The 15712-nt window shown below is 42.8% G+C and overlaps 1 protein-coding gene across 1 annotated transcript in view; it reads left to right on the plus strand.

Moving 5' to 3' along the window:
- Nucleotides 1–15640, plus strand: part of arhgef19 (Rho guanine nucleotide exchange factor (GEF) 19) — an 18645-nt gene extending 3005 nt beyond the window's left edge. The window contains exons 2-16 of the mRNA XM_084917278.1: nucleotides 8133–8841; nucleotides 8936–9430; nucleotides 10040–10172; nucleotides 10255–10340; nucleotides 10449–10705; nucleotides 10799–10959; nucleotides 11069–11221; nucleotides 11472–11601; nucleotides 11755–11829; nucleotides 11918–12007; nucleotides 12097–12260; nucleotides 13162–13320; nucleotides 13409–13488; nucleotides 13578–13682; nucleotides 13816–15640. Coding sequence (XP_084773404.1) covers nucleotides 8154–8841; nucleotides 8936–9430; nucleotides 10040–10172; nucleotides 10255–10340; nucleotides 10449–10705; nucleotides 10799–10959; nucleotides 11069–11221; nucleotides 11472–11601; nucleotides 11755–11829; nucleotides 11918–12007; nucleotides 12097–12260; nucleotides 13162–13320; nucleotides 13409–13488; nucleotides 13578–13682; nucleotides 13816–13970 — 2931 coding nt within the window. The 5' untranslated portion in view covers nucleotides 8133–8153 and the 3' untranslated portion in view covers nucleotides 13971–15640. The remainder of the gene's footprint in view (nucleotides 1–8132; nucleotides 8842–8935; nucleotides 9431–10039; nucleotides 10173–10254; nucleotides 10341–10448; nucleotides 10706–10798; nucleotides 10960–11068; nucleotides 11222–11471; nucleotides 11602–11754; nucleotides 11830–11917; nucleotides 12008–12096; nucleotides 12261–13161; nucleotides 13321–13408; nucleotides 13489–13577; nucleotides 13683–13815) is intronic.
- Nucleotides 15641–15712: the final 72 nt, after the last annotated feature.

Raw genomic sequence — 15712 nt, forward strand, 5'->3', positions numbered from 1 at the left:
GCTTTGATTTGTATTTAGAAAGGTTTTTTTCTGAGGCAAGCAGGAGGCTCCAGCCTCGCTTTGAAAACATAAACTTTTTACTTTTTAGGCAGCAGTCCATGGCTCTGTCAGAGGGCTTTTTGGCCCATATACAAAGGTTAAAACCAACAGAATTTTGAAATCTAAACCCAGGGGCGATGTGTACAGAGCACTGCCCTGACTGCGTTGCTGCACACCTGTCTAAGACTGTAGCCCCAGGTTATTGACTTGGCCAGTGAGACGCAGCGTGTGTTCACATATGGGCTCATGCACGATAATGCATTCTTGGGTTTGGAAGCAGTGCCCTTCATTAAAATGTTTTCTGCACATCTGTGCTCTTCAGGAAAAAAAACAACATAAACCAGGTTGCTTTCACATTCATCTGCAGCATGTCTTCTTTCCCAATTTAAAGGCCATTCAGCTCTCTTTCACACCCACTAATCCGCTCGATGCTGCTCGTATTCACAGTTTGGTTTTGAATAGTTTACAGCTTTAGCTCTCAGCTAAACACGAATCATTTCTGAATGGTCATCTCATCAGGCGTGCTCCACTTTTGCCTGATCACATTTCAAAACAACTTATAGCTTGTCTGTGCCTGTCCGCATGATAAAAGCGAGGAGCATGGGTAGGGCTCGGTGCTGAGAGATACTGTAGTTAAAAGTGCAACAGAGAGCGTGTGTGCAAACACAGGAGCTGATGAATGCGAGAGATGCATCAGCAGTTCGGTGTAAAGTAGGTCAAACTCTCGAGAGCTCGTGGCAAAGGATCAGATTAGGAATCAAAGTACTCTGATTGACAGTTGAAGAACTAACAAACTCTCCATCCTCCTGTTCAGCAGACTTGCATGTAAGCCATAAACTAAAATGAAACCAATGCAGTTGCATGAATGGCAGTCAGTTATTAGAACTCTTCTGGGCTAAAAAAAAAACATAACAAAACAAAACACCCCAGAGTAATAAATTGAAAGGATGTGGTTTGTGATAGGCTGGAGCCTCCCCCAGCTACCACTGGGTGAGAGGGAGGGTACACCTACAAGGTCGCCAGTCTGACCACACAGACACGGGGAGAACATGCACACAAAGACCCAGTCAAATGGTTGTCGAACTCAGGAGCTTCTTGCTGTGAGGCAACCTCTGCACCACTGTGCCACTTGAAAACAAAATGTAAACTTTTATCAACAAACCAAATCATTTGTCAGGAACTATTTTCAGCTGCGGAGTAATCCGTATTAGATGTTTGAGTATTTAGAGCAGCATATGTAGGACTGACTTTAAACTATAGTGCTTTGCTTATGTTTGTAGTAATGAATAAAGACACCCAGGAGTATAAGAGTACTGTGTTTAAAATATTTTTTAGCATGGAGGAATATGTTTTATCAGCCTCTGGATATATATCATTGGGGTTTCTTGCTAATATTTTAAGGTACAGTGTAAAGTGTCCTGAACTTCTTCTGTGAATTGGTGCTCAAATTAGCTAAAGAGAAAAAAAATATAGGATACTAGCATTAGTTAGTCAGGTAAGAGAGTCAGTTAAATCTAATATGTATGACTATCTAAAGGCATTTATCTAGTGGTTGGAGAAAAAGAAGATATATGAAGACTTGATGATATGTATAATGGAACGTTTACTATAAAAACGACATGCTTGCTGAATTTTAACTAATCTGATTGGGTTTAACTTTTCATATCTCCGCATAACCTGCTAAAACAGCTCTCCTTTTTTTTCAAATCTCATTGCATTCTGATAACCATCCTCTGTCAGAAGGTGCTCATTATCAGATTTTCTGGATTTACTACCTGTTGGATCTTTGGCTCTCCATCTACATGGTAGCTTTTGCGACTCCTGACAAAGCACCATAATTAGATCAGGTTATTTCCATAAGTTTTGTCAATAGCTCCTTTGTGTCGTTGCTATCCTGGCTGCGTGTCTCTTGTGCATCAGCTTATCTGACTGCAGTTGTCATGGCGGATGAGTGAAGCCGGGAGTGGGGGGCAGGAGAAAGGTTAAAGGTCCAAAACTCTTGGCGTTTACGCGTGAGATGGTCGCCATTTTTCCAGGCTGTTAAATGAGGGTTCGCTGTTTGTTCATCTCTGCTAGCAGGAAGCCCACTGGCCGAGACAAGGTTAGAGAGGGCCTCTCTACATGTTGTCGGTTTCAATTAAAGGCTGGGAGCCCCTCTCTCTGCCACACACACACAGACATTCAGGTGTACCTTTTGAGTTGTAGCTTTGTGCGATTATTAGCCGGGTTGTCAGCATGCATCTTCATAGTGTCCCAGTAGGTCATGGGTAAGTTGCCTGAGGCTTTAGGGGAGGATTAGGAGAACCCACACCATGTGTAAACATTTAGGTAACCCTCCCACTAACACCACCACTACCAACCTTCTCGGTAGCCTCCGGGGTACTCACCTGTCGCCACTGGTGGAGGCTGGAAGAAGAAGTACAAATACCAAGAGACTAAACTGCCTGACCTAAAATTCACCCATCTGCTTTAAAACTGCTGACTTGTCTGATCTGACAAAAGAAATGCAGATTAGCGCGTCAACCTGGACTGCTTCTTTCACTAGAATTCAGCACAGCTTAATTTTGAAAGATTAAAATGAAACACCATGAATACCACTTGGTTTTCCACACACGTGTCTGTGTTGCACATTTGAAGCGGTGCACAAAATAAACCTGAACTGAGGCGAATTTCCATCAGTGCGGTTGAATTAATTTCACCTTAATTAAATGCATATTTTAAGAATCAGCCAGGAAAGTGCAACTGCACTATAGCTGCGTTATCAACTGTAAGCAATCAGAAAATACTAACAGATAAATAGCAAAACACTTTCTATTGATTTAAGCCGTCATAATCATCCATAAAATGCTGTTTTTAAAACTATGGTAGCTGCACTGAAGCACAAGGTTCAATTGCAACATTAATAACAACTCCAAAGGCTGGGGTCATCATTTCAGAGGTTTCAAAGATATTTACTCATTTGCTAAACATGCCTACCTCTGTAATATTCTGTTAGATCTAAATTTTCTCGACAAGTTCCCAGCTGCCTTTAACTGTTTGTATGCCAACGCATCATAATTTGCATCAAATTAGTCCTAGTTAGACATTGTTTTTGCTCTACAGCAGCTTGTAGGATCTCATCAGAACTGCTCACGCTGTGAAATAAACTGTTGCAACAACAGAATACTGCATCAGACGCTTTATGCTTTCCATTTTGAAAGCTGTTTCACATCTGTCCCAGCGCTCAATGGAAATATTTCACAAAACAGAGAGTTGAGGAAGGTGCTTTTCCCTGATGCTGAATGATGTCACGTCTTGTCTCGGCAGACAGTGCTGTGCTCTTTAGCCTGCTGCTTGGCAATTAGTGGTCCGATGTGACCGAGCTGAACTGCGATCTCACACATACACGTGAGATGGTTGCACCACAATGCCAGGACACTCCACGTCTGTCTGACCAAACACACTGAGGACGGGCAGTCATGGAAAAAAGTGTGACTGTATGTGTGTTATCTTTTCATTGTGCCTGGTTATTCATATTTCTGCCATAAGGCATCGTAACGCTGCAAGGAAGGAACCTTAAAACCTTAAATGATTGTATTTTATCACTGGCACCTGTTATGGAGCGTTGTGTGGGTTGCAGCATCATAGCAAAGCAAAGTGTGCATTGGCCTGAAGGTTAGGAAAGTAAAGTGTTTATACTGGATCCTGATGATCAGGATTAGTTTATCTTAGTTTATCCATTCAGCCCGGCAGTGTTTTTGTTTTAAGCTCAGTTTAGTTTAAGCTGGATTCCACAGTGGCTTTAATCATTTATTGTTTAACATTTACTATATAAGCAAATGCACACTATTGTAATCTTTGCATTCTTGTGAATAACCATATAAACATGTTTTTTATTGCTACTAGGTCTGTGTCGTTTTTTTAAAAAGCCGCTTTTATCCCTTGACGTTGGTTGACGGAGAGTCACTAAATGACAAAGTATCTTTATCTGTATTTATTGTTTTTATGGTTAGTTTTGGTCTTTTTTAGTTATTATAAAATGGGGCGCATTTATTGGGGGCAACAGTCCCACAAACACAAATGCACCAGATCCTCACCATGCTGGTGATGAAACGCTCGGTATTTTTACTTTGTTTCAGTTTGTTTGGTGAGTGCAGATCATCATTTCAGTTTCCTGTGATTTCTAGTTTCCATTTTTTGTTATTTTTAAAATGACTAGATTTTTTTTTTATTTCAGCAACTGAAAGTTTTTTACTAAACCTAGTTTTAGTCTTACTCATCGTAGAGATTTTTGTTGGGGGGTGGGGGTGGGGGGGTGCGCCTTTATCTGACATATTGAGATAACACATTTCCAAAGAGCTAAAATAATGTACATTTTTAAGTGTTATCTATTTTATCTTGACTAATCATCAACACACTTTATTTTTCCTAGTTTGTGATGTTAGACGACATTGTCTGTTTCCGGCCAGGGAAATGGCATCAGTGAAAACTTTTTTTTTTTTTTTTTTGAAGAGGCTAGATCTACTCTTATACTGTTTCTTAGTTTTATGATCCCTGAAAATAAAAATCCTTTAGTTTTTGTACTTTTGGGGACCACAAGCTCAGTCTTCGTGGGCTCAGATCAGCGTTACTTCTTTCAGGCTGCGATTAATGTGCGTTCAGCTCTCTAGTGAGTATTTACAGACGCAAATGTGGAAAAGACTTAAAATAAATTACAGTGCCTGTGTTGATAGCTGGATTACTTTGGCTGTTTATTGTTGTCAGCGAGCCAGTTAGAAAAATCCCGTGGAGCTGCACCATGGCAGAAGGTAACTTTTGAATCCGAGTGGGAACTGGGAATGTACAGCGGTTGCCGTGTTTTAATAGATCAAAGGTCAATCACAGCGAGATAACAGCAGTAGTAAGTGCTGCGTGGGACGGGTTCATGTTGATGTTTGAATAATATCTTGATTCGTCACCAACAAGTTTGTGATAGATTTGCTTATGTGCCCATTTAAAGCAGTGCTACCTTTATACACCCTAACATTAGTAAAATAAACAGTGTAGACATGTACATCTTCACTGTCAAAAACCACAAACAACTCCAGCAATGAATCCATTTGTTTTAAACTCCCAGCAGCAAACATCAGACAAACTTTAATTATGCGATTACACAGCGTTTTGGCTCTGTTGACGTGCTGAATCAGCAATAGATTTATGCTCATATTCCTGCGCTTATCCCCATTAAAGGATTATTTTGAGACGTATCACAATTAAAAGTGCTCCCCGTTTGGCTGCTGGCATTAAATGCACGCCACAGCGCCACTCATTAACTTCTGTATGCAGACACGCTGTCTTAGAGCAGCCTAGTGAAATTACAGGGGGGGAAACACTGGCAGCAAAGTCCACAACAGTCACAAAATAACACCCTGCTGTGACAAGGGAAATTACACATCTTTGGAATTGAAATTTTAATAGTGCATAGATATAATTGTATCAGGGCGAGGAATGCGCAGCACATGTAATCGGATGCTTTCATGTTTTGATAAAACACAGCGGTGGGATTTATTCTCAGCTCTTTAAATCTTTCTCTTGGTCAAATGAAAAGATGAAACTAATGCGCTGCACAGATTTGTTACATTTAACGTGCTGTTAAAGGCTTATTTGAACATTCATTCATTAGGATAGATTATTTCCCTTATTTGCTAGACAATGCACTATAAACGACAGCGGTAGAGAGGGTTTAGCTAATACTTAACATACACTACAGCAGGATTAGAGTATAACCAGCCAGTAATCACATGCAGATACCAGTAAGCTGGTGTCATTATGCAGCAGTGGTCGAGATGTGTTTATATGGCTCAGTGGCTGCACTATATGAGTGGATCAGTATAAGCAGTTCCCACACCCTCTCAGGTGTCCTGTGCTCAGGGCAGCCTGGCCCAGGTACACAGATAAAGGCTGCCTTTGTCTGCAGCGGGGAACAGGTAACCATTTGAGCCTGCCTACCGTGTGTGTGTGTGTGTGTGTGTGTGTGTGTGTAAGAAAGAAACAGAGAGATAGGATTGACTGGTCTGCCTACCTTTGCCACAAGAACAGGTGTGGCTTTTCAACGGCCTCATATTCACAGCATACACATCTGCGCTCAACAAAAAGGAAGGTAAACTGTGATTTCCAGTCCGTGATTCTCCAGGCAAACACGCAACATTACAAACATACTCTCAGTGAAAGCACGAGTGTATGCTTTTATCCACTTAAGGGACACTAGGCGCATGCCAATTACAGGTACTCAGGTTAATGGGATACATTAATGTAAAATGTAAGCGTCTCGTAAACATTTGCAGTGTGAGAATGATGATCAAGCTCTAAATTACAAAAAAAAAAATCCACAAATTAAAGGGTATAATTTCTGGCTACAGAGAGCCTGCACTGTGTGTGTGTGTGTGTGTGTGTGTGTGTGTGTGTGGGCTGTTGTGGAAAAATACCGATAGAAAAGTTAAAAATGAACATACAGCCCTGTATTGTCATACAGTACACTATTTTTGCGCTCTGTGAGTTTACAGGAGTTTAAAATAATAAACTGAAGCTGGATAGATTTAAAATTAAGCATGCAGGCTAACATATTTTATCCTGCAGTGCTAACAAGTTATGCTGCAAGATATATATTTTTCATGAGCATTCAGTAGTTAGCTTTATTAAAAATGAACAAAAAAAAGAAGTGACTGAAAACAGTGGACAAATGTGAGCGTGCATGTGTGGAAAACGGCATTAGTGCTTGCAAATCTGTTTGCTACGTACAGTTTAACCAAGTGCTTCAGCCACAAGAACATATATTTAAAAAAAACTTGACCTGACAAAGAAATTTACTTTTTGTTATTATTGCCAAGAAAACAGAAGAATCTGGTGTGCTGCCATCGACAGCAGTGGGATTATGCCAGAACCACATGCCTAGGTTCCTGCGAGGATGTTACTTGAATATAAAAACTATTTTTTAATAATCCCTACCTCTATATCCCTCTGTGGGTTTGAGGCTGTGTGTGTGTGTGTGTGTGTGTGTGTGTGTGTGTGTGTGTGTGTGCTGTACGTTCGTGTCTGCCTTATTCTTTTCCCTAGGTGTTTAGGCCAAAAGTTGAGGATTACTTGCCCAGGAAGCAGTGTAAGCAGAGACAGAGCTCCACTGGTGTGTGTGTGTGTGTGTGTGTGTATAAAGAGCCTGTCAGGAGAGCTAACTTTATGACCCGCTGCTGTGTTTCAGCAGACACTCATTGTAAATAGTCAATCACTAAAGGTGCCTGCTGAAGACAGCGGCTGACAGGAAGTCAGAACAACAACCAGACTGACAGATGAGTGTGGAGCTCAGGTGAAAGGTGAGAGTGCTGACGATCTCTTCCTCTGTCTGTTCTTCTGTTGTGGTATTCTGTCTGGAGCTGCTGTGTGTGCACGTGTGTGTGGAGATGTTAAGTACAGGGGGTGAATGCTGTGTGGAGAAAAGTCCTTTAATTAGAGCAGGAAGACACTGCATCAGACTTAAATGTGCGTGCGTGTGTGTGTGTGTGTGTGTGTGTGTGTGCGCGCATGTCTGCACATGTCAGTTTCAGGGTCCTTTTTCATGGAGCTGTATATGTGCCTTTATCCTCCTGCACGAGTTGTAAAATGTGAAGAAAGGGTTTTAGAAGGTCGTTCTTGTGCCACCTCCACACAGTCGGCATCCATAAATGATCTAAATGGTTTCACAAACTTCCAGAATTTGGACTGCTGCTTATTAGAACTGAAAACAGTGAAACACTCGATCGATTGTTAGGAATCCTCTGGTGACACTAAGCCAGGCTGCAAACACTGAGCCGCGTCCGACCATGTTCGATTGCAAGATAAGTGGTTTGCTGCTGTAGTCGTTCTGTCCAGCAAGGTGGTTGGAGGAATTATGTTTGCTCCATGTTTTTCAGATGTTACTGCAGAATTAAATGCTATTTTTTAGGCAGTTCTAAATCCTGAATGTAGATTTTCTAAAACCTATTTTTATCCAGTCCCTTATGAGCCACTGTTTACCAAAGCTATTAACAAAGTTCCAGTCTGCAGCTCATTTGCATTTGAATTAGAAAATAAGAATGTGTGATCTTCCCTCTCTTCTTTTTTAGCCCTCATGTGCCCGTTCAGCGATGCTCCCCGGGTATGGGTTCTCACCTTTGCCTGACTTCCAGCCTCACCTTTATGCCATTCGCTGCCCAGGAGAAACCCCCAGCATGTGGATCCCGGGCGGCTCGGCAGAGTCCCAGAGTCTGAGTGAATCCACCGAGGACAGACGCCTCATCCACATGTGTCACCACAAGCACGTTGCTGTGTGCCAGCAGGAAACGCTGGCTTTTTTTGAGCTACAGCCAACAGCGACTCACAAATTAAATGGTTTTGGCTCCTCGAGGCCGGCCATTATACCACACGAACAGTGCACAACACACTCGCAGCATCTGAATGGTTGCAGACAGACGCTAAACGAACAGAATGACACATGCAGCAGAGGCCGCAGGACAGACAGCGAGCGTGGAACAAATCTGAATTCGAACTCTCCCACACTCACCGCAGGTGACGGTGAGCTTGAATGCCAAAATGGCAGCAGGACTCGTTCGCAAGAGGAAACTGAAAAGCCACGAACGGTCACGACAGTATGTCGTCCTCTCCACGCTCCTCTTAGCTTCCCTCTATCGTTCCCTCTGTCCTCTCTGTACACAAACAGAGACTCCTTGGAATCTCAGCTACCGTCGTCACCAGAATGTCCTGGCATTCAGGGCCCAGACTCCTGCCAGCCTCAGAGGAGAACATCACAGGGTTCCCTGAAAGAGAAATCCATCCGTGAGTGTAAACCTTGTTTGATTTGGCAAATTAGGCTCTAAAGCTCCTTGACATTCTTTCTTCTCATCTAATAAAGTAATTTTCTCATGTGCAGGGAGAAAGATGCAGGTTTATTCCCCAGACAGTCCGAGTGATGAATCGCTCAGCAGCCCAGTCCTGGAAGCAGACTACATCTTTCCTGGACCTTTTGCATCTTTCTTAGAGGAAGACCTCAGCGGAATATCTTCACTAGAGACCATTTCAAGTCCCTCATCCACAGACGGTGCTACAGATCTCTCAAACACCAGTCACGATGATATTTTTAATCTACCCGAAGAACCGTTGCAGATAATAGAGGACTCGATGCCATGTGTAGGAGAGGTGAGTGGCAGCATGGACACATCGATCGCCGCGGGTGGAGGGAGCTCTTTGTCACGCACCCGCCAAGGCGACCAGGAACGGCGGCGCTTCTCAGCTTCAGAGATAATATCGAGGCTTCAGCTATCGCAAAGGAAGAACTCCTTCACCTTGAAGCTGGGGAAGTCGCTCTCTGCTCGGGTAGCCTCCAGGGACAGACAGAGCTCCAGCAACCTCAACTCCAACACCGACTGTGAGTAGACAACAGTGATGGATCAATCAAGAGTTTTCCAAAGCAGCCCAACGGATTATAACAGATCAGTGAGACAAATTAAAGATGACTTAATAAGATGACTACCACAGCATGCTGTTTGGGGCAGTTTATTCATTTACTTCTTCCAAAAGTTTCAATTTTAAATGCCTATTAGAAATTTAGCATTTACTGAGCAGAGGCAAGAGTGACAACAAGCTGTAATGACTGCAGGATTCAGCCACATTAAAAGTTCTGCTGTGCTTTAAACTTGAGGGGTGAATGTTAGTGGAACAAAGCCTAACCACTCAGGCAACAATCATAAAATCATCATCTCTAATAACTTTGCTATTGCTGCCAAACACCAAGCACAGGCTGACTGTAGAGTGTACAAACTGACAGTGATAAATAGCTTTTCTTATGTTCTCAGAAAAGAAGCCTCAGGTTAATCCTTAGTGTAAAAAGTCATGAAAAAGAAAGTACAACAGTTCTTTGTCTCCTTTATTGCATGCGGTCTATCAGAGTAGGTCTCAGTAGGTCATGTCATAAATCACAAGATTACTTTATTCTCCATAAATCTCACATCCATCATCTGCATTTCATTCTCCTAAGGTAAGTCAAACTCAAAGCAGCGGAGCTCAGGAGGCTCCAGTGACAGCGCTCCCCAGAGTCCCGTGGGACCGGCACCTTCCATTCCCAGCGGTGACAATGGGATGCCTTTGCAACGCTGGAGCGCCAAGCTCGGGTAAATAGTAGCAAAAATAGTGCTACTTAAAATCTATAAAGAATAAATCAAACATAGAGTTTCATTTCCCATCGTTTCACAGAATGCGTAAGAAATCCATAGAGGAGGACCTGAACACACATCCATCTGTTCCTAGTTCAAATCGACTGTCACGGTTTTTACCCAGCTGTAAGTTCGCTTCACTTACTGTTTTTGTTTTTTCCAAAACTGTAAGATATTCCAATCTTTACAAAGTCTTACCTGTGCTTTCCTGGAACAAACTTGCTCTTTTTGCAGCAATTCTGTACCAGGAATACAGCGACGTCGCCATCAATAGAGAGATCCAGAGGCAGCAAGGGAAGGAGCCGGGCACAGAGGAGGAGGGGCTCAGGGAGGAGGGCTCTGATGGGATCCCGTCTCCATCAAATCTGTCCCCATCCAGCTCCTTTCGCTCATCGCGAGGCTCTGCTTTTGCACTGTGGCAGGATATACCTGATGTTCGAAGCAGCGGGCAGCTCGATAACTTCAGCAATGAAGAAAGGAAATTACAGGAGGTGAGTAAAATATTACGTTTCCGTCTCATTTCATCTCTGTTTCACTCTTACTGCTCTTTATAAAGCTGAATTGCTGCTTTTATCTAAACTCAGGCAAAGTTTGAGCTGGTGACGTCCGAGGCGTCGTACATTCGCAGCCTGACAATCGCAGTGGACCACTTCATGCTATCACCGGAGCTCGCAGACTGCCTCGGGGCTCAGGAAAAGCAGTGGCTCTTCTCCAAGCTGCCCGAAGTCAAAGATGTCAGTGAGAGGTGAAGTAACACGCAGCTGACGTCCTTCTGTTACCCTGAGGTCGGCGTGTGCTAACATCTCCAGTATCACATCTCCTTCTCTGAGTCTCTCCTCGCTTGTTGCCTGTAGATTTCTTCAGGATCTGGAGCACAGGCTGGAAGAAGACATTCTCCGTTTTGATGTGTGCGACATCGTCCTGGACCACTGCCCGTCTCTGCGAAGGGTTTATTTACCCTATGTCACCAACCAGGCTTACCAGGAGCAGACATACCAGCGTTTGCTGTGAGTGTAGAAACACATCAGCCCTGGGAGACGTGAGCACACATCTGCACATGTGCTTGACCCAGTGCATAAAGTCTGATTGTTGTGTGGCTGTCTGAGAGTGCTCTGGTGTATTTTCACGCCTGCATGACTTAACTTGCAGATGATTCATCTCGACTAAGAGCATGTTTTCTCAAGCTGAATTGGATGCTGGAATTTTGATTCACTTTCTCTGAAAGTCATTAAAACATTTCTCGCCCTGTCCTCTCAGGCACGAAAACCCTCGTTTCCCCGGCATCCTGGCTCGCTTGGAGGAGGACCCCATCTGCCAAAGACTTCCTCTGACCTCTTTCCTAATCCTCCCGTTTCAGAGGATCACGCGGCTTAAAATGCTAGTGGAGGTACACGCTTAAACATTCACTGCAGAATTCCAGTTGAAACCCAATCATACGGAACTGCATACGGGATAATATTTTTTTTTTCCCCTGCGACATCACCGCACAAAAGTATTGTTTACTCCTTGGAACATCTTCAAAACCATCTTTACTTTTCAGAATATCTTAAAGAGGACAACACCGGGTTCCCGAGATGAGGACACCGCCACCAAAGCTTTCAATGAGCTAAAAAAGGTGGTGATTATCATCTGTAATAGCCAGTTGGATGAGTACCAGTAGTGAGACATGACAGTAATCACCGTGTTGGTATTTGTCTTCTTAGATCATCAAAGAATGTAACTCCAGTGTGCAGTCGATGAAAAGGATGGAGGAACTCATCCATCTCAACAAGAAAATCCACTTTGAGGGCAAGGTGAGGGAAGCGTTTGAAGGTTCCTCTTATTATCACATTTTTGTATTTTTTTTGTTCATTAAAGCGGAGCCTGCTTCCTTTCTTTGTAGATCTTTCCTCTTATTTCCCAGTCACGTTGGCTGGTAAAGCACGGCGAACTCCTGGAAGTAGACACTCAGACAATGAGCATCTCCGGATCAAAGCTCAAGTTACCCACCAAGCCAGTGTACCTCCACCTGTTCAATGACTGCCTGCTGCTGTCCAGGAGGAAGGAGTGAGTGACATTCAGTGTGCACAAAAAGAAAAGCTGAAATATTGCCCTAATGATGCATAACATGAAAAGTGCCAAAGGTGTGGCCATAAAAATTCATCCATTTTCAGTAAACTGCGAGCGGCACACTGGCGAGGACCCCAGTTTGGGTCATTTCCGGTCTGTCTCAGACAGTAGAAGTCTGTGTTGACTTCTATGTGTTGCAGAGCCCCATAAATGTCGGGGTGGGGGGAGTCCAGGTTGTGCTCCCGCCGCTTTGATTATTGAGATCTGGGGACTCTTTGACCGAAAGCTGCTGTTTGGTCTCTTGATCTCATCAAGACTGATCACCCTCAGCATGAAAGTCGTCCCACTTTCACATCGAAGTTTAAGGTCTCGTGTCAAAATGGAACAAATGCAGAGGGTCATAATAGGACTTCCCCAGAGCATTAAAAAGTGGTAAAAGTGCCAGAAGCAGCTCAGATATGCATGAGAAGATGATCTTAAAGGTGGTATCCACCTAGTTTAAAGGTGTTGTTTCAGTTTGACAATTTGGTGTTTTTCCCAGACCTTTAACCCCACAGTGAGGTGATCAGGTGACTCTGTTATGCTGTAGGCAGCATTTTGCTGCCATAATATTGGTTCGATTGTCCCTTTACAAGGAAGGATCCCTGCAAATCATTTCAAAGTTGTACTGAACGCTCTTTATTGAGGAGTGGTGGAGTTTTTCCAATATTACAGGCTACACCTGCACCAAATAGGAAAAGATTGCTGCTTCGTTCCTTCTGTAGAGTATCAAAACCAAGTAGAATGGGTAGGTGGTGCTAGTGGTTCAACAACTTACTGAGATGTAGTTTTATCTATGAATTTGTATATACTGCTTGCTATTGATCATTATACTAAAATGACCCATTGTCCTTTGCAGTACATGGAAGTTTATGGTGTTTGTACACGCTAAAATCGGAGAGTTGAAAGTGAAGGATCTCAGTCAGAAGCTGCAGGGCATCTCAGGCTTCATCTTCCACCTACAGCTGTGTGAAGGCCAGCAGCTCAAACATCAGATTCTGCTCAAATCCCACACCGAGTGAGTGTCATCTCTTTGTCAAAAGCTTCAGTCACAGCTGGACAAGTTAAGTTGTTTAACCGCTCCTGTCGGCTTTGTGTTTGCCAAGGAGCGGGAAGCAGAGATGGATCACCGCCATGTTTCCGTCTGACCCGCTCGTAGACATCGAGCAAGCCAATGAAAATGATGGTCAGTGGAGATCTATCAGTGCAGAAAGATTTAAGGCAACACTATTCACCTCCTCATTCATGTTCTCGCTTCGTGCCTTTTCCTATTAGATATATCGCAAGTTCAGTGCATCAAAAGCTACCAGGCTCAAGAGCACGATGAGTTAACACTGGAAAAAGCTGACATTCTTCACGCCAAGACAATTACAAGTGATGGTAAGAATCGGGCAGAGTCTGTTGTTTTGGGTTTTTTTTTTACCACTCCAGCCTGAACCTAAATGAACAGAACTTGGATGCATTAAACACGCAGCTGTTTATTTGATGTCTAAGGGCTGCTGTGTTTCAACAGGCTGGGTGGAAGGCATCAGGCTGTCAGACGGGGAGCGGGGCTGGTTCCCCAAATGCTACGTGGAGGAAATCACAAGTCGCAGCGCGCGCCTCCGCAACCTCAGAGAAAATATCCGCATCAAATGTGTCACACAGAAACTGAAGGGAGAGCACTAACTCTTTTTAACTTGCAACTTGTCATGTGTTAAAATTGCATTTTGAAGCTTGTGGATGATTGTTTTCTTTTTTAGATGGACGTGGGACCTCCGTAAAGTATGCAGGTGCTAAAACAAGCCAACGTGTTTTGATTGTTATCCCCATGGTTGACATTAGCAGTTTCCTTTGGCACACTAGCTCCAGAAAGAGAGTGCAAAGCTTCTAATGCTCATTTTCCATTTGTAGTTTAGATTTTCCACACGTAAGACTGTAAACTACACAGGGGGATTACTTTATGCATGATTCGGTACCATTTTTACAGGCTGGAAAGAATGAAGAATGTGGTTTAAATATGTGCACGTTTATCACCAGAGGTAGTAAATGTAAGCATCACTAAGCAAGTCTGTCACTGTTTTTCTGTCATGGCTCATGTGGGGCACAATCTTACTTTGGGCTGTCTCCTGGCCTCTGTGGGGTGCTGCAGGTTCACTCTTCTAATAATCAGAAATGTGCTTGATGCGGGTGCTGCTTCTGAGATGCCTCAGGACACACCACAGGCAGTTTTTTCACATTCATATCTTCACGTGATATACGATTTTTTACCAGTGCAACAGCGCATTATTTCCATCTACACCCTAAAGTGATAAGAATTTGGTCAAACATGCTTACCTCTTTACTAGAGGATGATACCTTTTTATCTGGACATGATCTGCAGTACCAGTGCTGTGATGAAGTGCTTTCAGGACGGTGTTTTAGAAATGAAACAAGTCGTAGGGTTTAATATCGGTTACACTGTATCCACATATGTAGCCAAACCCTGATATATTGTGTGTATTCCTCTGTGCCATAGACTTCCACTTTTGTTCAGAATCCACTGGTGACATCTCTAATTTGTCAGTTGCACCATGACTGGTGTACAACAACATAACATTGAAACATCTACTCCTGTTTTAGTAACATCTGCATGAAGTCAAAGCCGCAGCGAGCAGCTGTTGACCTATTAAACCAGGAACTGAAAAACCTACCAGTTTCACCTTGTCGGGCATTTACATTAACCATCCATGTGGTAAATGTGGACATTTAGCGTTACATGTAATCATTTTAAAAACTTTTTTGACCGAAATTAGCAATATAATTGATTATACCGTTATACTAGAAATACTGAAAAAAAACTGCTTGCATACACTAAGCACTAACTTGCGTATAGGTCTCCATCCTTCAAATCATTTTGTGTAAAAATTCACAAGTGACCAATAGCACAGTGTGACTGAGCTGTAAGCTGTTGTTAATGAACCACTTTAATTAAGATTCCAGTGTAAATTCATCCAGCGGCACATGAAATGTTTGTAACCCAGCTTATTTCTGTATCTCACTTCTTAGTTTTAATTTAAACTGTTGCAGTTACAGTATGTGTATTTATAGTTACTCCTCTAGCTGGTTCCTCTCTAAGGAGATTCTGATGTAAATGTGTTTTCCGATAAAATGGGTTTGTGTATAAAGAGCAAAACGTTATGACTGTAATTTATATGAACTAAGATTTGACAAATACTATTGTATAAATATGACATTTGGAGTCAGTTTAATTCCCAACGCCACGGTAATTACAAGCGCTGTCAGACACTGGACGTTTTCTGGATTTCTGCACATTACTGTAAATGTTTTGCCTCTGAAATAAACAGATCTTTACAATATGTTGTTTGGAATTAAAAAATTTTAAATAGTTTATTTTGAAAAGGTAAAACAAAGCTACATACAGGTATTTA

The sequence above is a fragment of the Perissodus microlepis genome, chromosome 20 (genome assembly GCF_051167445.1).
Source record: "Perissodus microlepis isolate ML-2025 ecotype Zambia chromosome 20, ASM5116744v1, whole genome shotgun sequence".
Lineage (NCBI taxonomy): Eukaryota > Metazoa > Chordata > Actinopteri > Cichliformes > Cichlidae > Perissodus > Perissodus microlepis.